Here is a 23,584-nt window from a genome sequence, read left to right on the forward strand (position 1 = left end):
GGTGAATGGTCCCATCAGCTGAGGGCACAGGTGAATGGTCCCATCAGCTGAGGGCACAGGTGAATGGTCCCATCAGCTGAGGGCACAGGTGAATGATCCCATCAGCTGAGGCTACAGGTGAATGATCCCATCAGCTGAGAGTACAGGGAATTTGGTACCATCCAAGGTGGTGAATGGTCCCATCCTATTGGCAAAATGGGTTTCCTTTCAATAGAACAAAGATGTCCTGTTACCTTTGCCAGCGATTTCCAGGACAGACGCATCCTGGCCTCTCTCGTCCTTCAAGGTGGCTTTGTATTCACCGTGGTCCTTCTTTGACAACTACAGACAAAACACATCACGTATTTATGTAAAATCAGTACCCCCAATATAAAGCACAATAAATGTTAATATAATTTCTATGCAAATCATCAAAACTCAGGATGCAAATTAGAAGAATGCAGAACTTATTTACAAGTTCTTTGAAAGGGGTGCTTTTTGCTCAGCTTCTGTCTGGTTTTATTTAACGCATGATACCTTGGGTATAAGCAGCTCACAGACCCCCTTCTGCAGGTCTGGCACTTCCGTTTCATACAGAACATCATCTTTGAGCCATTTGAAAACAGTTTCTTTCTTGGTGTTTGCAACCTGTGAGACAGAAATCTAACGTTTATTATGTGAATCCCTCTGGCTCATAAGAAAAAAGTCTATTAGTATTTTAAATCACAGACCTAAAATAAAATCAATTATTACCGTAGGCAGGGTCAGACAGAGGTTCACGGAAAAGCTGTCACTCCCAATAATGGTAAATACCTCTCTCAGTCCCAGAATCTACAATAATTAAGCCCTCACAGGTGCACAGGGAAGGCTGGCTGATTCTCAGTTTATGAAATTAGAGGCATAAAGATCTTTTCATTTATATGAAATGTCGCTAATACAGACAAGTCATAAGCAATGTATTGGGGGATTTACAAATAATATAGAATGTTCTCTGAGCTCTGTAAAACTGTCTAGCAGCTATGGTTTTGACAATATGACATTTCTGGTGCATGGACGCAAAGGAAATGAAACCTTATCAAGAAAGCCCACTGGAGGTTGGAACTTGCCCTTTACTGAAATTTCTCACAATTCAATCCCTGGCATTGGCTTGAACTCAAAACTAGGCTTTTCGGCATTCTGAAGATGGGAAGGCGTGCCCATTCACATGCTCTGAGGCACGCGTCTTAGGAATGAGGAGGGATTCTGATTCTGTGTAACGCAGTGTGTGGATCATGTCGGATTATAGGAGAAGACAACTCTGCATTCACAACCCACAGGAATGTAACAAAAGTGATTTCAATGACAAAAAGTCACAAGGGATTAGACAGTGTGATTAGTTCTGCTGGGTAGTCGTGCAGCACATCTTAGAATTTCCTGTCCTCGGCGGGAATTGGCAGCATCCCTGACAACACTAGAAGGCAGAATCCACGATGCCGGGATTTGGTCTGTTTTGCTAACACCTGCCCACCCCCCACCCCCACCCCCCCAAGCGGTGCACGGCAGCCAGCCTGGAGCGAAGGTGTTATCCCATAAATGTCTCTGGGATACGTGGCAGGAGTGCATCCCTCTGGCTGGAAGGAAAGACCTTCCTTCCGGAGCCAGAACCGCTCCTGGAGAAATCCTTGCAGATTTCATCTCTCCTGACGTTTCTGAATCTTCCTTGGTGTCCATCTTCAGAGCTGATCCAGTTTCTTACTCCTCTCAATGAAATACCATTCCCTTTATTCCCTTCTCAAACACAGTCTATACTATTAGCCTTTGAGTACTAAATAAAAGCCTTCCCAGTGGGCTTCAAAAGCTGTTTTCCAAAACAAACATGTTTAGTTAATTAATTTGTCTTGTAAGTGGGGGTTCTTATCCCTTAAATGACTCATTGGTCTCTTCTCTGAACTCCTTCAACTTCTCTCTGCCACTCTTTAAAATCTGGGTGCCTAAAATGTACATAAGTATCCAGAAAAGATCACAAGGTTACTCCTTAGACCTCCTGGCCCAGACTTCCTAAGAGCCAACCCTCTCTAACACACCACTTGTGCATGTGAGACATTTTTAACGTGTTTTTTCCTGTTTATGATTGAAGTTTCTCCTATCTTAAACCTTTCTTTTGAAAAATGGTTTTCTGCAAAGCATAATATGGCAGCTTTACCCTAAGCATACCACCAAGCACAAACATATCTTCAGTAAATAAATCTTAAAATAACCATCTGCTACAGTATTATGTAGGAAAAAATGGTTTACAGAATCGCAGGATTGACAGGGACGCAAGTATGTAAATTTAGTGCATTAAATTGCAAAATACTCAAATCTCAAGTTCTTTTTATTTAGTTTCTCCAGTATCTATGTTTAAAGATTTATGAGTCATGTTAGCTGGAAAATCTAAAATACTTGTAAATATTTATAGATGTTTACATTATACGGAGGTGATGTCAGAGCACTTGGGGACGCAGAACTGTATTCTTTGCCATCAGCCTTGGGGGTGTCAGGGTTGGAAAAGGGACAACGGACCTCCTGGCACACAGCTGCCCCCTCATTCCAGGCTCCAGGTAGCTGATAACCTAGTGTGTACCTTTTTGTGTACACACTAATCATTTAAGAAAACTGCTGTTTTCCCAACATAACCAGGCCACACAACATCCAAGCTTAGTAAACCAGTGGGTTTCTGCCCCTCAAATGTTTATGAATTTTCTTATTTGCTGATATTCCTCTCCTTTGCAGCTTTTTTGAAAGAAAACTTCTCTTCCTATAAATATTTTCATCTCTCAGTCTTCCTTTTAAAAGAAACTCACTATTAGCAAAAGAAACTCACTATTAAAAATAAATCTAAGGTAATTTCTCTACAGTAAATTAATGATAATATTGTACATGTTAAATATCAAAACTTTAGCTCTCGTTATCACTAAGAGATGTGTAGACAGGAAATCTGATTATGAATTAATTACCAACACTGGCACTTGTCAGGGGACTAGCGAGAAAGGCCGACTCAGTCATGAGAATTCCTTAGACCCAGCTGGCACCTGCCCAGGGCTTTCCAGCACTCCCTGGTCCCACCCTTGGGGACCGTGGCCCAGGCACCCCATTAGCACATGGCTGAGGTCCTCCCCACAAGCCCAGCTCCCTCCTCCTCACTGCAGAGCCCTCACCTGATGCGCACCCCCAATGCACTCACCTTGGGCCAGTCATCACAGGTGCTGGACACCCTTACCTCTGGTCCCTGTGTGCCAGCCTCCCGCCCAGTGGGGACCTTTCCCCTTTCCCCGTCTAGCCTCACCTCCCTCCCTGCTCACCTTAGCAGGATGACCATCTAGCCTGCCCTTGATGAGATCCAAAGCCCCCAGTGCATCTCCCCACCACTCATAGCAAGAGCACCAAGCACGTCTGGGAGAAGCAGCCCTAATGCATATGTCTGGGCCACTCTGGTTGTCTGCACATTGGATTCCAGTGGGGACAGCCATTTATATTCTCAGTAATGAGAGCCTGCCCCGTGCCCTTCCATGCGACTGCAGCCAGCGCTGTCCACTATGTGGCCACCTTCAGTACCCTGGACTCACTCCAGGGACAGTCCGACTCCAACAGACAGCACTGATGTGTTTTTCACCAGCTCTTCCCTGGCTTCACACACCCTATGCAGTGCTGCTGGGGAGCTTTCCTCCCACGGGCCCCTGGCACCACTGCCCCCTCGCACACACCATGTCCCTTGGATCTGTGCACCCCATCCTTCCTCCCTCTCCCTTCACCTTTACCTACAACTTCTGTGTGTCCCCTCAGCCACTAACTGGGGTTGAAGGTCCCATCTGAAAAGCAGGGGAGCCAGCCATGATATCCTCATTCCCTCACTGCCAGCAGCACATCTTGGGGTGCACTGGGCCCGTCTTTCCAGCCCACCCAATGCAGACTGTGACCAGTGCCTCTGAGCAGCAGGAGGGGCTGCCACCCTGCTGAGAGCCCAGGGGCCTCGGCCTGTGACACGTGGCTCTGGTGTTCTCACCCCCCCCACACACACAGTCACCCTCTTATTTACCCCTCTTACTCTCTGACACTTTCTTTTTTGTAACCCCTGAGCTTCCTTCATCTGCTATGATGACAACCTGCAGTTTCCCCAAACTCCCCCATTTCCCATCCTTTCTGCTCAAAAGTTGTCCTGGGGCACTGGGCATCCTTCTCATGGCCACCCTTCTCATGGCCACATGTACCATGACATTTCATGAATCTGTACAGCCACATAGATACTTTCCCATCACATGGCCTGGCTCCTGTGTCCAGCTGTGAGCTGGTCACATCTTATTGCCAACTCCGGGGATATAACTAAATCTTTCCAAAGAGGAATTTACCTTCAAAATCCTGAAGCTTGGGCCTCCCACTGCAGTGCTAATTCCAAGCTGTGCTGCATCTACCCACCTACCAAGCCCGCCGTGAGGGTCGTCCAGGATGCTTCCCTCACCCACACCCAGTTTCTTGCCTGCTCCTGTCAGGTTTAGCTCCTAGTGTTAGTTTAGCCCGTCCTGCTCTATGCACTTGACCTCTGCCCCGACGGAGCGGCCGCCACCTCCAACTCCTCCCACCAGGCGGCCCCCGCCTCTCCTGCCTCACCAGCTGAGCAGCCCCTCTGAGTCCGGAGCCCTTTCAGCTCTCCTCACCCACAGGCCGCAGCTGTCCAGGTCCTGCTGCGAAACAGCCTGGTGTCCAGCCTCACCTGTCCTGCCAGCCTTGTGCTGCTTTACTGTGTAAAATACATGAACTAGGAGCCGGGCCCCGTGGCCATTGAAGCCACAGTTCACCTTCCTGTTCCTGCCACCGGTCTCCCTGGAACGGTCATTCTGCCCTTGCTGACCTGCGTGGCCCGTGGTCATCTCCACACGCCCAGCTCAGGACTCACGCGTTAGTGACCTCTCCTGTTTCCATCCTCTCTTACCCACCGCACTGTAAGTGGTTGAGGGTCAGAGATGGTGCACCATCAAGAGCCCCGGCAAGGCTCAGCACCGTAGCACAATGGTCACGGTGCCAGCCACATACACCGAGGCTGGTGGGTTGGAAACCTGCCCGGCCAGCTAAACAACAATGGCAACTGCAATAAAAAATAGCCAGACGTTCTGGTGGGCGCCTGTAGTCCCAGCTACTTGGGAGGCTGAGGCAAGAGAATCGCTTAAGCCCAGGAGTCTGAGGTTGCTGTGAGCTGTGACGCCACAGCACTCTACCAAGGGCGACACAGTCAGACCATATCTCAAAAAAAAAAAAAAAAAAAAAAGAGCCCCAGCAACCTTCCTGCCCCCGCTTCCTGCTCAGGGCAGTCACGTGGCAGGTACTCAGCAAAGCAAAGGTTTGTTGCTTAAAATACAGATTTTCACACTGAGTAATAATTAAAGCTTGTTTTATTACCAAATTGTTCAACAAAACTGAAAAGCTTTTGTTCCCAAAGCGTACCTTTCACTTCCCGAAGAAGTCACGTGGCAGCACCCCAGACGGGCTCCCACCTCCTTTCTCCTGGGTGCATTGACTCACCTTCTGAGGGTGTCCTCAGCCTCTGTGTGGCCTGTGCCACACACGTGCTCCCCTCAGAGGGAGAAATCACAAGTGCTGACCTCCAAGAGGGTCCCTGTCTCTTCGCACCTTAAGGTTCTGCCCTCAGCTTGGAGTCACACTGCAGCGGCTTCCCTGAAAGGCCTCGCGGGCAGGACCAAGACCGAGGATCTTACTGTTCCTTGTTAGAACCGCATCTCTCACCTTACAGACCAGGCGAACTTCACATTCTTCCGTGATATCCCAGTGCAGATACTCAGCAAAATGGGGGCCTACGGAGGAAAAAAGGAAAAGCAATTTTTAAAAAGTAAAAAAGAGGTAAAATAAATAAATACATATGACATTTTATGTACATATATGTATGGGGTGTGTGGATATGGATGTAAGTCTTAACTGTTTATACAAGGCATTTTTGGCAGAAGAAAACAGCCATGCAGTCTGAAACTGAGATATTTCCAGGCCTCTGAGACCACAGGTCAGGGAGGCCAGCTTGGCCAGGGAGCTGTTCTGAGCACAGTGGGGAAGGAAGTCCCTTTTATCTACATGACACCTGGAGTTCTCCAAGTGTTTTGAAAAATGGAGTGCCTACAACAAGGAGTGTTTAGGGACAATTGTCTCCCTGCAGGGTCCAGAAGGGATGCTCTGATGGGCCAGCAGGTCAGCACAGAAGAGTCAGAGGGACCACTTCCTTGACAGGATGATTGCGGGGAATGGGAAAATTACACAGTAGAGTCTAGGGCTTTGAAAGGTGAAAGAAAAAAATAATACAGACAAAACACACGTAAAGAGCAGGAAAGGACCCACATTTCTAGTTAAGCAATGACCTAATTTCTTGGTCATTTTAGACACCTGCAGCGTGCAAGGCATTACGGAGCATCCACTTTAGACACGCACTCAAGTCACAAGTCTTTGTTTTGTGCCAATGGTAGGCCAGCAAGTCAGCTACTCACCTTGCTTCCTGAGAAATTCCTTTCTTTGAAATTCAGCTTCATCTAGGACAGCCCTGAATGCTAAATTCAATATTTAAGAGAAAAAGAATGTATGAAATATGCTTGCTTCTCTCCAGTCAAAACAAATTCCTTTGAGTTATCTTTCATGGACACATAAAAATACTCCATAAGGCGTACCGTCGCCAATCAGAACCAGAGAAGACTGGCTCTTGGCTTTCCCATCATGAATCTGCACGGTGTAGGTGCCCTCGTTCTCGATGGAAAATCGATCCATTACCATCTCAATAATGCCCGTGGCTTTGTCACATTTAATTCTGTGTGCCTGGAAGCAGTAAGGGAGACAGACAATCGCACAGTGAAACCCCTTCCAGTTTCTCTCCACAATTCATCATCGCATCAACCATTACAGTGGCACAAAGAAACACAACACTCTGTGCAGGAAACCTCTATGTGACCCCAGGATCAAGCCAGGGGTACCAGCTTCCTGTTCTGTCCAGGTTCCACTGGAAGTGTGAACCACCATGGGTACCTCCTCAGCAGAAAGGCCACAAGTTACCAAGAATGGGTTTCTGATGCAAAAGGACTAAAATGCATGGGAGAGAATAAAAACATATGCATTACAACATCTCGCCAGCTGGTGAAGCCCCGTGTGGGCAGCAGCAATGAAGTGATCTTCACACCCTTACCACCCTGGCTCCCACGGAGCCAGAGGACAGTATTTCAGGCCACCCCTGGATGGGACAGCATCTGACATTGAACAGAGTCCTGGAGGTAGCAGGACCACATTCAAATGTGAGGTGTGTCTGGAGGCAGTGACCATGCAGAGGACGTCCCCTGACACTGATCACACGAAGCACGTCTGGCACTTGGTCCCCATCCGTGGAAGCACCATGAGCAGGACTGGGAAGATGAGGTCCAGGAATGCAACCCCTCTTTCTCCTGGGACTTCTTTATAGTTTCACATATTAGCTTTTGAATATCAAGGGTAAATTTCAAGTTGATCAGACAAATGCAGGGTCCCTAGTTGAAGGAAGTTATGCTCACTGTAAATATCTGTAAGTAGGGAAGGATGGGGACTTGCTCTGAGAAATTAAAAGGTATGATTCGCACTGATCAGATTCTCGACAACACAAAAGCCTTTTCAGTTTTCTCAGCTGCTGCTCTGCAGTGTCTGGGCAGGTTTCAGAAAATAATTAGTCCTCTTGCTATAGCCATTTATGCAGCAAGGTGAAGTTCAATGGCTTTACGAGTGCCATAAATACAGGCTTTTCCATGACTTCCACAAAATAGCATCAATCTCCGAATGTGAAAGTCCCTGTGGATTGCTAATTAAAGAGGTGAAATAGTACAGCCATATTCCGAGAGATTAGCCAGCCAGCGATGACACCCATTTTTAAAACAAGCTCTATATACCAGGTGGGAAATGTTAATCAAAAATATTCTGCAAATAAAGTGCTATTACACTAAATTCCATCTCATTTCATTGCATGATCTCTGCTCAAGAAAATAGCTCCAATTTCCTTGCTCAGACAGTACCCTTCCATCAACAATCTTACTGCGTTGGGTTTCTGGTAGCCTGAAAGAAGCTACGTATTTTCTATTTTTTAAACCGACTCTCCCCTTCTCAGGAGTCTTAAAGTGTATCTGCTTCTCACGGGAAAGATCAGCTGGAGGAGGAAATCACATGGTCCTCATCCAGGCGAGACTCTTGACAGACCTTCCTCTGACTGGTCAAGCTCTAGAAAATATCCACCAGACACAAAGGGCGGGCTGAGGACAAGGGTCCAGCCCGGAATAATTGCAGATGGGCTGCCTGCACAAGAGACTCCTGCCTCCCATGACTTCGTGTAGCATTTGAGCACAAACAGATGCAGCATTCAGGACTTAGCAGGACACCTGAGAGTATCGACACACTGGGTGAAGACGGTGGGACTGAGAGCCCCCCAACCCTGGCACTGCACAATAAGGAAATGCCCCGTCAAAGAGCTGGGTCCCCAGGTGTGCATCATTAAACAAGAGGAACAGCGCCGAAATGCACCTGATGCCTTCACCAATATCCCACAGCCAGAGAAGGTGCACTGGCTATCACTGTGAGAGCCACTTCATCTGATTAAAAGTAAAAGTGATTGTAGCTGGTGTGAGATGCATGTTTGACAGCTGCCCTTTTCTCTGTCCAGATCAGCTCACCGCACCAAGCCTAATGGAGAAGGAAGTTACAGAAATGTATTCCCCAGCCGACGTCTTTCCTGGGGAGCTGTCAGGGGTGGGGGACGCAAGGAGGAACACCTCACAAAAGGGCAAAAAATACAAGCCTTCAAAACCATTATCAAGAATAAATGAACTGATCCATCATGGATATTTCCCCCCATGTAACCTGAACCTTTTGATAAAAGAAAGCTCAAAATCTCTAACCATAATCTGTCATTTTTTAATTTCAACAGGCTTGGAGTTGAAAGACAGCTGATGTCTTATCTAACCCCGACCAAATCTCCGAGCATTGCAAGAAGCAACCATCTCCATTCATCTTGTCGACATTCTACGCCCCAATTTTTACAGCTCAAAAAGGGATGGAAACTAACACAGAATAGTGACTGTAAGTAACTGACCTACCAAAAGGAAAACTGGCTTGCTGCAAAGCGGGGCTCACTCACACAGGAACTCACCTCGCTGTCAGAGACTTCTCTGTCATTAATAATGAAACGGTAGCTGGCGTCAGGCGATAAGTGCTCCGCCTGCAGCCAGAAGCGGACCTGGCCCTTATCAAAAATCTCATAAGCTAATTCTGATTTCAGAGGGATTGCTACAGGAAGAAAAGAAATCGCAGGTCAATAATGCATGAATCCTGTGAAAAAGAATAGCTATATATATTGCAGAAAAATATCAATCCTAGTTATTAAATTTTTTGAGAACGTGAAACCCTGGAGTATTAGATTATGGAAACTAAAAATAAAAACTAAAACTCTGGTTAGTTTGTTGTTGCATTTAAAGCCTCCTGCCGGCCACGTAAACTCTGAGTTAGCTTTCTGGAGGCGCCAAGGACTGAGGTGCCTGTGTCTCTCTGTACTCCGTGCTGTTCATCGACAGATGACATCATTTGGTAGACATCTCACTTGGATTAGGAACAGCTACACCCCAAATTCAAAACACCCCCTAAGACCACCCCTTCCCAAGCGGCTCATTGCCGGGCCACCACCGCACACCCGGAGCAGAGGGTTACTTACTAGGATTCTTGATTTCATTGCTCAGTACCATCAAACGTTCAAGCTCTGAAATAAAGGAAAAACATTTTCACTGGTTTTGAACTGTACATTCAGAAGTCTGCAGACAATAGCAGAGCTAAACAAAGAGCAAAGGTTTTATACACCAGGATTTAACCTGAGGACATGAAAGAAACTTGAACTAAAAGGGAAAAGGACACAGAGGGTGGCTCTAGAACTCAGGTAAATTATAACACTGTTATCATCATCTACAACTAAGATCTTCACCGGTTAAAGACCCCAGTTAATACGAGGACAGCTGGGCAGAGACAAGCAGGCCTATTCCCAGAACGTAGGAAGACTTGGAAGAGGAGAGGTTAAAGGGAGCCTTTTCCAAGTCCTCTAATTCCATGCTAATTCTTTCCTAAAATTGATTTGGTTGAGAAGGTGCTGTGGTCCATGATTTTCCTTCCCCTTTCAAAATTTCCTTCTTCAATTTTATACCTCTCATACCATCACTGTAGCATGAAAAAAAAAGGAAAGGAAACCAAAAAACCAAAATGTATCACTCCCAAGAAAGTCCCAAGAGCACGGTAAGAAAACGTGAAGCTCTAGGCCATTTCCCCTGGCTTCTCCTGCTTTCCTTCTGAAAATGAGAATTCAGAAATGCAGTGGTGGTCACAGAGGTCACGACCCCTTTATCTTAAACTACAAAAGTGAAGTTAGACTTCTCCTGGCCAAAAAGAAACTCACTGTGGCAATGGGTCTGACAGCAAGCAGATCGTCTGGCAGGAATTTCCAAAAACAGAAGAAGCTATAACTGTAACTCCAAGGTTCTGCCTCAGACACGTTTAAAGTCTACGTGCAATATGAGATATGGTGGAAATTTTATCCTTCGCTGCTATTTAAAAGGAAGAGGAAATTTTTATAGTAAACTGGAAAATGGTCCAGAGATGGCTTGGCTCCTGTAGCTCAGTGGTTAGGGCACCAGCCACACACAACAATGACAACTACAACAAAAACCAAAAAAAATAGTAGGTGGGCATTGTGGCAGGCACCGGTAGTCCCACCTACTTGGGAGGCTGAAGCAAGAGAATTGCTTAAGCCCAAAAGTTTGAGGTTGCTATGAGCTGTGACGCTACAACACTCTATGCAGGGCGACATAATGAGACTCTGTCTCAAAAAAAAGGTCTAGAGGATCACCCAGGTCAGCAAAGGCAGCTTTAAAGCTTGCAGCAGATTTCAGGCTGCTCCTGTCCCTGTCTGTGGGTGAATCAGAGGAACTGACTGGGAAAGTCAGTCTTTGCCAAACTGAGTTTACTTGTAGTACTGAGAAGTCTAGCTTCATTTTTTAGTTCATAATAAACTATATGTGGGCAAACTTCCTTATCTGTTCTCCTGCTGCGGGCGTGTTAAACTTGCATGAGTTTACTGGAATTTAGCCAACTCGGAGCCAGACCTGCAAGGTCCCAGAGTCCCCTCTCTCCCTGGAAAGGTGCTGTCCCCCCACCACCCTCGACACCCACCCTGGACCCCGGATGCCAACCAAGATGCCAACTGGTAACTAAAAGATTTGCTTGTAAAACTTGGGGCCTCTCAGGAGATTTTTCATTTTAATAGAAAACTTTTAGAAACTCAAAAGCCCTAAAGACCCAGAGGAACCCAAGGAAGTGAGAGTCTCCCCAGTGCTGCGGAGTTCACGCCCATCTCTGACTCAGTGCTGTAAAAGGGGTGAGGCTGCCTCTGGCCTAAAGGCAGGTGGATCAGGGCATGCAAATACTCAGGAGCCCAGGTTATTAAACACCGGCTTCACTTGACTCAAGCCCATTTCCTCGGGGAACTCAGGTCTGTGAAGTTACCTAAGAAAACTCTTCCTCTTCCCTGGATTATACTAAACAAACATTTCTCACTTCTCTTTGCTATCTTCTGTTTGTAAAAAGAGCAAGAGATTTTGGCTCTGGCAGTTAAACATTATTTCACACACATGAAAGGCAGCTTTTTTCTGTCCTCGGCCTCTCTGTGCTAGAGGGGAGGGGAGGAGCCACTGACGGCGGGGACTCTTTTTTGAGTATATTGCTTCCCAAATGCTAGACTGTCAAAATGCATCTGAAACTCAGCTTTAGAAGAGCAAGCTGGAGGCTGCACAAGCAGCACACCCAGTCTCAGCGATCATTTTGAACTCCCCAGTGATGCCGGGTTCATGCCCATCTCTGATTCAGTGCCGTAAGAAGGGGTGCGGCTGCCTTACCCCTCATACCCCAAGCTTACCCCAAGCTTGAGAGTTTAATTTCTAGAGTAATTACCGGCTTATGAAAATACTCTGCCAGCCTCCCACAAATGCACATCGTTCTCAATGTAAATAAGTCTTTCCAGTATGGGGACAACCTTGGAAAGAGAAAACCTTTTCCCACAAGCCTGGGCCACACAGACGCTACCTTCCGCATCCAGAACAAAGCTGGAGGACACACCATCTGTGTCGCTCACCGACACAGAGTAAGTCCCCAAATCTTCCTTATCTGGGTTCTTCAAGTACAGCTTTGAACTGAAAAGGAAGAGGAGAAGGTGAAGGTCAATTTTCTCCACGTGCAGGAGTTTCTGAAGGTTCAGGACGTGCAGCTTCTGGGCCTGACTGACCAGTCCCCCACGGTCTCCACGCGGAACCGCGCCTCGTCTGTGATCTCCTCGTAGGATCTACACCAGGAGAACTGGGAGGCGTCGGTCATCTCCTGGCACTGGAAGCTCAGGTAGATGTTGCCGTCCTCGTCCACGCCAGCACTGATTTCCTTGGTGCCTGCACAGTGAGAGCATTGGGTAAGCGTCTTGGGAGCACCGTGGGCCTCGAGCTCTTTGTTGGAGAGAGAGCATGGGCCCCGCAGAGAGCTCGTTTTATGTGGAATCATCAGTTTCATTGAACGTCCACCCAGACTGACCCTGAGGATCGTGAAAGAGCAAAACCCCCGAGGAAGTAGACAGATGCTGGAGACCTTTGGGGCTTGGTTGTTGCATTTTTTTTTTTTAATTCATCACATTTCTGGCCCTTCTTTTTCTGCATTTGGTATGACTGCAGGGGGCTTTCTGGGGCTGCCTCTCCTGCTCCTCAAGATCTCTGTTCTGCCTGGGATCTGTTTCCCTGACCCTAAGAGGAGGCCAAGGCTCCACAGCCATGTGGTGGCACGCAGTAAACACCTGGCCCAACAGGAGTCAGGACAAAATTAGAAATTGGGCCAGACACATCCCAGTGTCTGCTGGTGGGTAGGCTGGGCCTCCGAGAGTGGCTTAGATTGTTCAGGCAGATTCACATCTTTCTTAACAGGCTGGGTTAGTTCTTGGTGATAAACTGAACTAGTTGGTTGCAATGAGCAAGAGTGTTGCCTCCAGGTTTGGTCCCTTCCCTGCCGTGGCCCAGTGCAAGGCCCTCACTAGAAGCTGAGCAGATACAGTGTCTCCTGGACTCCCCAGCCTTCAGAATCGTGAGCGAAATAGACTTTTCTTTATAAATTATCCATCCTCAGGGGTTCTGTTTTGAAACACAAAGCCAGCTGTGTGTCCTGTGAGCCTGTCTCCTCTACCAGAGCACCCCTCCTAAGGTTGCCTCAGGGTACTTTGGCCTGGATGCTAAGAAAATCACTAACAGCTTTATGATATTATGATTTAAATACCTTTAACATAAAAAGCACCTCCTTCCTGTGCACTCTTCGTTCCAAAAACAATCCCTGCCAGCCATGATGATGACCTAATTTGGGGTCACCATGCACAGGCCGAGACTGAAGTGCACACTTGACCCAAATCCTGAGATGTCCCTTCATCCTCCCTCATAAATACACACGCGTGTGCGGACCATATGCACACCTTCCCCAGAGTTAGTGCTGTTTCATAACTTTTACTATTTTGAGCCGCTAAAAGGTAAAGTCCTACCTGGTCTTGGCCCCAGAACCCCTGAGTCCAACACATCCCACACCCATCCCATGCTCCTGACACTGACTGTGTGGACCCTGGACCCTACCTGGCCTAGGCCTCAGCACCCCTGGCTCCGACACATCCCACACCCATCCCATGCTCCTGACACTGACTGTGTGGACCCTGGACCCTACCTGGCCTAGGCCTCAGCACTCCTGGCTCCGACACATACCATCCCATGCTCCTGACACTGACTGTGTGGACCCTGGACCCTACCTGGCTTCGCCTCCACAAGCACTGGCTCCGACATATCTGACGGCCGCCCCACACCATTGGCGTTCACTGCACGGACCCTGAAGACATAGGTTTTCCCCTGATGAAGGTCACAGACCTGGAAACACAGACATAGGTTTTCCCCTGATGAAATGCCATATGTGTGGACACGCAGTGAGGAAGACTGTAATTTTTCACATTGTATTATGCATCCATTTTAGAATAACTTATATTTTCTGTTGCAAAAACTATACATAGTAAACTAGAAAAGGAGAGGGGAAAATTCACAATCACAATCTCACTTTGCAGGAATAAACCGATTTTGCTATAGTCTCTTTCGCTATTTTTCCTCTGACTTGTTTTCTTCTTTTAGAATATTTTAAAGCCAAATAAAAATCATATCCACTAAGCTATAATCTAGGGTTCATATTTAACATAATTCTCTGGGACTGATTCAAAGGAAATTATCTCATATTATCCGCTGGTCTTCAGGGACTGTCCATTCACACACTCAGCGTGTGCTGTGGGCCTGAGTAAGGCTGCACCTTGCACCCCTGGAGTGTAAACTGCACCTCAGGGCCTGGAGCCGAAGGGAGAAAACCTCTGGATTAAGGCAGCTGGCAAATTAGCCAGGGCACCCCAGCCCACTGGGCCTGAAACAGCTGTTACAAGTGACACAGTCTCTGGTAAGGTACAAGTGCTAAAAATAGAAATATACAGAGACAAAGAAGACAGAAATTACACATTGTAACTTTGTCAAATGTGTCAGAACTGTGCATGTCTGTGTGTGTGTTAATCAGATGGACTTCTATAACCACATGAATTGAGTAAATTAAATGCAGGGCTAGAAGTGGTGGGACATGATAAAATATTAGTCCTGCCCATGGGAAGCACAGCCACACACACACACACACACACACACACACAGGAGCAATGTGGTGAGCAGCTGTCCCTGCCACATGGCGGGAAGGACAGGCCACTCTGCAGTCCCCAGAGTCAGGTGTGAAGCTCCATGTGGACAGGGGAACAGCACCACCACACAGGTCCCCACTGCTACCCGCTGGGTCCTACAAATCGACATGGGGGGGCAAGGGACCCCCTCATCCAGATACCCCAAGCAGGCCCAGTTATCTGAACATGTCCACCCTGGAGCTCAGGGCCAGTTTGCTACAGGGATCAAACATGTTCCCACAGAAGCAGACAAGTCAGTGCATGAATCACCTTTAAGTAACGATGTGCAGTGGTCGTCTTGTTTACAGTGAGCCATTCTCCAGCATCCTCTTCCTTGAAATCCACAAAGTACCCTGAAATGGGGCTGCCGCCAGAGTACACAGGGGCTTTCCAGAGCAGGACCAGAGAGGAGTCCCTGACCTCACAGAACGTCAGGTCGTAGGCAGGACCTGGAGAGTCAAACCCACCCGAGCTCAGGCGGACACTTGCTGAGCCGCAGTCCTGCAGCCCAAGGCCTGAGCGCCTGGGTGCCACCGAGTCTCAGCAGGTGCCAACTTCCCCTGGGAGCATCACCACCTGCCCCAGATTAAGTTTCATGCCACCCTCCCTGGGAGAGCGTTGGTGAGGAGGGCAGGCGCTCTGCCCGGTGCAGGACAGCCCAGCTCAGCCTCCTCTCTCAGGTGCCTGGGGACTGTGCACATCCTCAAATAGCTCAGCAGGTCACGCTGCCCCCTCTCTCAGGGGCCCTAGATACTGTCAAAAAAGAAGGGGCTAGCAACCTCCCTGTCCACCTGACAGCCGGGACAGTGCTTCCACTCTGCTCTCTGAAAATACCCAAAGCAGCTCGGGAGGTGTGCAGTACAGGTGGCCTGTGTCCATGAGCACCGGGCAGGAGAGGGGAAGGTGCAGCCCCCCCATCCCCGCCCCAGTTGAATCCCACTGCCACCTTTGGGCCTGGCAAAGATACTTCCCGTCTGACCCTCAAGAAGCCTCTGGAAATGCTAATGGCATCTGCATCCACTGCTTTTCTAAGTGGCAAAAATTAATTTCATTAAAACAAGCAAGGAAGGAAAGAAGAAAGAAAGGGAGGAGGATAAAAAGCAATGTAATCAAAATTCAAAACCACTCTGAGCTTCTGTCCTCTTTCAGCTTCAACTTGAAGGTTTTGTAAAGTGCCACATAGGAGCACACGATCCTTTGCATTTGAGATCCTGATAGGCTGGATACAGGTATCAGAAATCAATGCCTGGTACTTAAGAATTTGTGAAAACAGTTTAAAAATGCAGATTCCTAAATAAATGTTCATTTGCAACAATTATGCATTTTAGAACTGAAGGTCCCCAAATCCCTAACTGCTGGGAACTGAGGACAACCCTGGGTAACTGCCAGACGCGAATCCAGCATCACGCTCTGTCTGGGACCCCAGGCTTATCTCTGTGTGTCACAGGCCAGGCCGGGGCCAGATTGCATACCCCTTCCCCCCATCTCTTTGTGGGGTGCCCCACTTCACCCTCATTGCCTGCTCTGAGTTCCTGCAGGGCCCAGACCACAGACACTGGGTGGGAGGTGAGGGGGTCCTGACCACTGCCTTCCCAGGGCCTGGGGTCAGCACTTCACCACAGGGACAGGTGTCAGGTGAGCGACAGTCCCCTTGGGAGGCTGCTGAGGAGAGACGGTGCTTCCTCCGTGAAGTCCTTTCCCATCACCACTCCTCCTCTCTGCTACTGGAGAGAAGCATCTTACCAGGCTCAGGCATGGTCCAGGCCTCACATTTGAAGTGCTCACTGGGGTCTGATGGCTCCCCAACACCTGCCAGGTTGGTGGCAGAAATTTTGAACTCATAAAATGAGCCTTCCGTCAAGTCCTCCACCTGTTTGGATTTTATTTAAATTAATATGTGAAATAAAAGCTTCATTCCAGTCCACTGGGGGCAAAGGCATATTTAAGACTGACTCATAAAATGAAATGTGTGCAGAAGGTGGAACCCCGTCAGCAAATGAGCCTCGTGACTTAAAGTTTCTGGGCCAGACAAGCCACAGTGGAACGTTACAGCCGATGGGGTCCGCCTGGGTCATTCCCTGGTCTCTCCCGACGGGAGGGAAACCAAGGCCCACAATGGCCACACAGGCAGAGGGCAGAGACCCAGGAGCAGGCTCAGGCCACACTCCATCCCAAGCAGCCCCTGGCTCTGGGACTTGGGGGCAAGAGCCATCCTGCTGCTACAAGGTGTGGGTCTCGGGGGAGGAGGTTCTGAGGCTGCCGCAGGGGTGGCCACAGGCTTGTGGGCGTGGCCCCAGACCTGTGGGCGTGGCCCCAGGCCTGGGGCGCGGTCACAGGCCTGCAGTGGGAGGGGGGACCTCAGGAGCTCTGCCTGGCCATGGGAAGCCTCTGACCAAATCCATGGGGTAGGCGGAACAAGTCAGTACTTGAGTAAATTTTGTCTCTCACAAAATACGTGTTTGAGGTTTAACCACTTCATACACGGACAAGGAAAATCGTCTTCTCGCTAAAGCAGCTTGTGCTCAGAAAGCCAGCAGGTGCTTCTGTCAGGAATGTCGGGCTCATGACGAACCGTGTGCCAAGTGCAATAAGCCCAGCACGGGAGACAGACGTCACTTTCGTGGCTTCTCAGGGAAAAAAATGGTTCCCGAGATCTTTCTAGCTCCAGAACCCCACAGTCTCACGTTGCTATCAACTTGTTACCATATCAGATTACCTAGTGTCATCAAACTCTGAAAAGAATGAAGAACAGCCAAAATATAAAGGTCACCCAGGTAGAAATGAAGGAACAAGGGAACACCAACCGTGAAGATGGTCTCTTTGATGGGCGAAGGATCGACCGCGTGCCAGTTCTTGTGATGGACCTCTCGCTTGTCTATGTAGTAACCCAGGATGGCCGAGCCGCCGCTGAATTTGGGCACCTTCCAGCCCAGGGTCATGGAATGGCCATCGCAGTTCAGAAGCGTAATCCCGTACGGGTGGGACGGCACAGCTGCAAGTGGGCACAACGGGGTGTCACGGGGCCAGGAGGTGGCCTGGGTCCTCTGCCCCCTGAGCTTTCTCTACTCTGTTATGATTGTCTGCTGTTTCATCACCTTTAAAGGGGTGAAGTGAGTTAAAAAGTGAAAGTTTCTCTCATACACGGGTCCACTCTGGACCCCTGAGGCAAGAGATTTCCTCCCTACAGCCTTAAGAGAAACTGTGAGAAGGTGTTTTCTCCTTCACAACCACAAGCAATATCATCTGTGCATCCACAGCCAGAGACACCAAGACGACTTACTCTGACAACTTCTAACGTCTTACACAATTATGAGTATGAATTCACATCTCCCTGCTAGAGCACTGTATGGTGCATCTAATCCCAACAGGTGGAGACAGGATGTGTTTGCTTCTCCCCTGACTCTTAGCAACCTCTGTGTGGGATACAGGTGATTAGAAGAAGTTCAAATGAGATTCATTCAAATGAGTGTGAATTCACATCTTCCTGCTATGGCACCATATGGGGCATCTAATCCCAACAGGTGGAGACCGAATGTGTTTGCTTCTCCCCTGACTCTTAGCAACCTCTGTGTGGGATACAGGTGATTAAAAGAAGTGATTCTTGTTTTAGAATAAAAAGGTAAATGATTGCTTTCATCTAATAGGAATGACTTAAAAATGCAAATGGAAACATTTGAGTACCTCTCCTGGAAAAAATTGAAAGAGATTATAATAACCTTATAACCAAAAGGGATTTTTGGGTTTTTTTTTTTTTTTTTTTTGCTTGTTTGTTTGTTTGATTTTTTTGCTATGATGCCTACTTAGGCAATAACAGCATCATTAGAAAGGAAATTTTAATTTCTGAAAGTGTGAATTTGGTTTCTCGAACTAACTATCCACGAGCTAAAAAGGCCGTGGATGTTGTTCTATTTTGGCACACACTTTGACCGGGAAGCCCATCCCCGTGCCCTCTGATGGTGTTTTCTACTTTTAATTTGCATTTTATTTTTGTCTTGTCATTTCTCCAAGACAAGTCGCCTGTTGATGAGAGATTTCATACAGTTGTTTCCAAGACAAGTCGCCTGTTGATGAGAGATTTCAAGGAACCACACGTCCTCTGCTCAACGACTTACATCCCTTTTTCCCTCTGGTAATATCAAAAATGGCATCATAAATGTTTATTCATGTGGAAACTACAGTGTATAGGGAACAAAAACTCGGTGCAGAATCACGCCTGAGTGACTCACTGAGGGCAGCCTGGACCCTGATGGCCTCAGATTCCTGGGAGTTCTCGCTGGTCCCCACAGCGTTGACGGCCTTGACTCGGAAGATGTACTGCTCTCCGGTGGTCAAGCCATGCACCACGAACCTGGGGAAAACCAGATCAGGCTCTTAACTACAAGGCTCACGTCCTTTTCCTCTTATTGCAGAAGTAGACATCATTCTGAAAACGCCATAAAAAATGTTTCACTTGGACTAAAGTGAAGTTTACTTTCTATGTGCCTTATGTATGCATAACTTCTTCATGTGCGATGTCAGTTAATTAATTCAATACGCGAGGTTAAAAAGAGCAAGGCCACAGCACCCAATCACCCCAGGAGCTGGCTGTGCTCAGTGTCAAGGTCACATGTTATGTGTCTCTGCCTTCATTTTCACGTTTCCTGGTCTTGCCTGGATCACTGGACTGTTTTATTACACTATCCATTTCCTTATCTAAAAGAAACAGTGTATGCAAAACTGAACAACGAGAAGTAGCTACACGGAACGGTATATGCTAAACTGAATGGGAAATAATTACACTGGTGCTAAAGGCTGAGACGCTGAAGTCAGCTAGAGGAGGCTGGAACACCGGCTCTAACACGCAATAGATTTACGTCCTGCATCAAGTTCCTCAAGCCCCGTAAGACTTTGTTTCCCATCCTGAGACCAGGGACAAGCTCATGGCACTGGTACAAGCCTGGAACAGGAACTTTTACCCCTTGTGCGTGGTGAGGACCCAGTAAATGTAAGTGAAAATTATGTATCTTAAATAATCAGCCAGCATTTATTAACCATTTACAGGATCCTTCTACCGGAATAATATCCTAAGTTTCTTATCCTGACGGATCTCTCTGCCTTTGCCGTGGAGGCTGAGGAACATCTGTTATTCCCCTCGATGACATTTCTTCTTTTCTAGCCACAACTTTCTTACTATGGATTTTTTAAAAGATTTTACAAGGTAAAATGGATGAGCCGTGATTGACAACCTGTCTGCACAGGTGATTCAGACAGCTGCCTACATTGTCCTGAGACTTGCTTAGTGGGCAAAGCCTGATGCTCTCAGGCAACCTCTGCCCACTCAGTGGCCTCGGGAGCAGGTCAGTCCCAAAAGCAGATGTGGCTTTTCTGCTGCACAGCAGCCTCCCTCCCCCGCAGGCCCCCATGAGAGGACAGGGCTCCCATGGGGTCCCCGCCAGGGCTGGAGAATAGGACTGCCAGTAACATGAACAAAGCAATTTTAAAAGTTTGAAAAATCAATACATAAAAATAAAATGACTTTTACAATGTAGTTGCTATTTTTAACTCTCCTATTCAAAAAAAGTCCCAAGTGCTGGGACTCTTCTTTCATCCATAAATAAATCGTTTCAGCTGAGAAGAGCTGGTGTAGTAACCGGCACACCTGAGTGTTCAGACTTTACAACCTGTGTGTGCCCTTATGCCTGACAAGGAAAGCAGACTTGTGTGCACAGAAACTTAGCGGGTGTGCCACTCCGGGAGACATGTGGGTCCTGGTTTTGCTTCTCCCACTTCATTTCAGTACAAGGATCTCAGGGCGGCAGGAGGTGACGTGGGCACCTGTTGTACTTGATGGGCTTGTGGTTGCACGGCTCCCAGATGTTGGTCCCCGCCACGCAGCAGTCCACGTAGTACCCCAGCAGGTCCTCCTCATGCTTGGGCTTGTCCCATTGCACCACGACAGACGTCTTGGTGTTTCGTGAAGCCAGAACCCGACCGGGAGCAGAAGGAGTGACTGTGCAGAGGAGACAAAGTGATGGCAGAAGTGGGGTGAGACCTTTGTCAGCCATGCCAGAGACCCTCGGCAAACCAGGCTGGGCTTTGGAAGAAATGGGGGCAAGGGAGACGAGCTGTGGGCCAACAACAGGTACAGAGAGGAGTCAGACTCTCGGGGCTCACATGGGGGTCCTGCCTGCACCTCACCAGACCCGCTATAAGAGCTCTTCCAGCGGCATAAATGATTATGCCACGTGGGTGATAACTGCTTTGGAATGTAAACTACAAATTTTTAAGAAATGAGGCACATTTTCATCAGATCCATCGGAATGGTAAGAGGACTCAAAATTAAAACATTATTTGACCATATGATCATCTCACCTCACACCAGCTGAGGTGCAGGCACCCCTCAGAGCCACAGTGTCCTCAGAGCCTGGGCCACACGCCTCAGTGTGTGCCAGTTATGATCACTTTCTGTGAGAGCCATGAAGTAAAAATGGGTTGGGCCCCTGCTGGGGGGGCCACAGGTCTCTTCCACCCTGGGCATGAGTCCTGTGAGTCCTATGACCCTCAATTAAACCAGAACCAGGGAGACACCTGGAGGTGGAAGCCTATTACCATGTTATATTGGGAACCAGCTTTCTCACAAAAAATGGATAAAGGAGAGAGGAGAGGGGTATCCAGTGACTTAGAATCAGAATTGCAGCCCACTAAAATATGTCTATCACAAAGGCTACAAAGCACTTCAAGAAAGTCTCCTGCTAATGGCTACAGCTCCAGGCTGAGTGGATTGCAGTGCAAATTTCGGTAGTGTGTGCTCCATACACAAATCTTCCAAGAGAGATCTTCAGACCAGACAGGCAAGAAACTAGTGCATTTAGGATTGTAATATTTTTAAAGTGACCATTGCCCAAACCTATTTTTAACTCACTTATTTGCAGGTTTCCTGGAAAGGTTTTGAAGCTTTGTTCAGAACCAACCAAAACATAACAGAAAGCCCTTTGTCTCTTGTCAAATAAAACTTTACAGCAGGTTGAATTTTAACTCATACTAACATTAATGTCTTTATTCACATGATTTAAAAGTCATCCAATGTCACCTTACTCTTGGCCTGTCTTGAATTTGAGCAATGCATGGTGATAACATACCGATGGTGTCCTGGGCCTGAATGGGAGAAGTTATTTCTGACGGGTCACTCAAGCCATGCTTATTTGCTGACAGAACGCGGAACACGTAGGATTTCCCCTCAGCGAGGTCAAAGACAGCATAACGCGGGGACCGCACAGCTGTCTGGGCATTCACCCTCTGCCAGGTGCCGCTGCCGACCACAGACTGCGGAGAGAAATGACAGCTGCACACCACGTAGCTGCCAACACTGTCCCCTGGGCACACCCACTGCACCCTACACACAGTGGACTCAGTACAGCTTTTCTGAATTTTATAAAAATGATGTCAATTTGGGGCAGCACCTATAGCTCAGTGGAGTAGGGCACCGGCCGCATATGCTGGAGGTGGCAGGTTCAAACCCAGCCCAGGCCAAACTTTAAAAAAAAAAAAAAAAAAAGATGCCAATTTGGAAAAGTAGATGATAACTTACTGAAAGTTTAAAATGCTTACTGACAGAAATTTTTCCAACAAAGTGAATAATCAAACGTATAGAAAAGTCAAGGGAATCAATACATAGGTTGTAGTTTCAGTAACAGGGAATGAACTTCACATAAGTAAAAGATAATTTGGGGGTATATTTGTGGAATTTCAGCATAACTCAGTGGCTCACATTTCACTTTAAAACTTTTACCTTTTTGCAGTTACTTACTGCACTGATCAGGTGACAGGCATATAAACATTTGTCAATGGGGTAAGACCCACTACAGTGTGTTCATATATTTAAACACTTTTAGCCAATAAATGATTACATAAAGATCTTTAATTACAGGAGAGGAATTATGTCATTTTGTTAGGTGTAGTACAGACCACAAATTACCCACATAATTCACTAAGTACATAAAAACCTATATGTACCACATATTAATCTGGCTGTTTTATGTGATGGAATTACTACTGATTTTAATTATATTCCAAGTAACTTCTCTGTATTTTCCAAATTGTATATACTGTGTGCTTAACTTGTGTTCTTGATAATTACCTTAAGAACCTTGATTGTATGTCTTATTTTTTTTTCCTACAGAGATAAGCCCCCTCTTTGAAAGTAATTTTGTGGTAGGAAAAGTTGGACATGCATTAACCAGCTAGAGCCTGCTAAAAATATTTACACCTGAATCCAGGCGTCAGCAAATTAGGTTCACTTTTGAAAGAGATGCCTCCTCTCATTTTGGCAAAAATGAAAGGTCACTATTTTAGAGCCATCTGGGCATTTGGGTCATAGGTGGCTCAGCGGTGCCCCGAGGGCTGCTCTCCTTGTGACCACAGTTCAGGCGTCCTCAAACTATGGCCCGTGGGCCACATGCAGCCTGCCTAGGACCTTTATCCAGCCCCTTCAACAGTCTGAGGGACGGTGAACTGGCCCCCTGTTTAAAATGTTTGGGACCCCTGGCACTATATGCAGTGCAGCACAGTCTGGCGGTGTGGGGGCCTAGTGTGTGAGGGGGCACCTGCAGGGGCCTGAGCCCAAGCTTCTAGACACCACAAAGGACGTGAGAGTCACCAGTAAACCCTGAGCTTGTCCACACTTCAGGCAGAGCCTGGAGGGCAGCAGGAGGTTCGGGACACCTCTGCAGGGACTGCCTGCCACACCCCTGGGGGGCACATACCTGTGGCAGGCACAACTGCTCCCCAAAAGCAAAACTCCTCAAGGGA

At 47.6% G+C, this 23,584-nt stretch overlaps 1 protein-coding gene across 1 annotated transcript in view; it reads right to left on the reverse strand.

Moving 5' to 3' along the window:
• Positions 1–23,584, reverse strand: part of MYOM2 (myomesin 2) — a 71,878-nt gene that overhangs the window by 16,137 nt on the left and 32,157 nt on the right. The window contains exons 15-30 of the mRNA XM_023517570.1: positions 21,916–22,099; positions 20,612–20,786; positions 19,024–19,145; positions 17,602–17,789; positions 16,541–16,667; positions 15,068–15,246; positions 13,850–13,964; positions 12,311–12,467; positions 12,112–12,218; positions 9,701–9,745; positions 9,143–9,279; positions 6,657–6,801; positions 6,480–6,539; positions 5,734–5,801; positions 517–627; positions 234–321 (exon numbers count right to left, since the gene is read on the reverse strand). Of these exons, the coding sequence (XP_023373338.1) occupies positions 234–321; positions 517–627; positions 5,734–5,801; positions 6,480–6,539; positions 6,657–6,801; positions 9,143–9,279; positions 9,701–9,745; positions 12,112–12,218; positions 12,311–12,467; positions 13,850–13,964; positions 15,068–15,246; positions 16,541–16,667; positions 17,602–17,789; positions 19,024–19,145; positions 20,612–20,786; positions 21,916–22,099 (2,008 nt within the window). The remainder of the gene's footprint in view (positions 1–233; positions 322–516; positions 628–5,733; positions 5,802–6,479; positions 6,540–6,656; positions 6,802–9,142; positions 9,280–9,700; positions 9,746–12,111; positions 12,219–12,310; positions 12,468–13,849; positions 13,965–15,067; positions 15,247–16,540; positions 16,668–17,601; positions 17,790–19,023; positions 19,146–20,611; positions 20,787–21,915; positions 22,100–23,584) is intronic.

The sequence above is a fragment of the Otolemur garnettii genome, unplaced genomic scaffold, assembly GCF_000181295.1.
Source record: "Otolemur garnettii isolate 467f Iridium unplaced genomic scaffold, OtoGar3 scaffold00114, whole genome shotgun sequence".
Classification (NCBI taxonomy): Eukaryota; Metazoa; Chordata; class Mammalia; order Primates; family Galagidae; genus Otolemur; species Otolemur garnettii.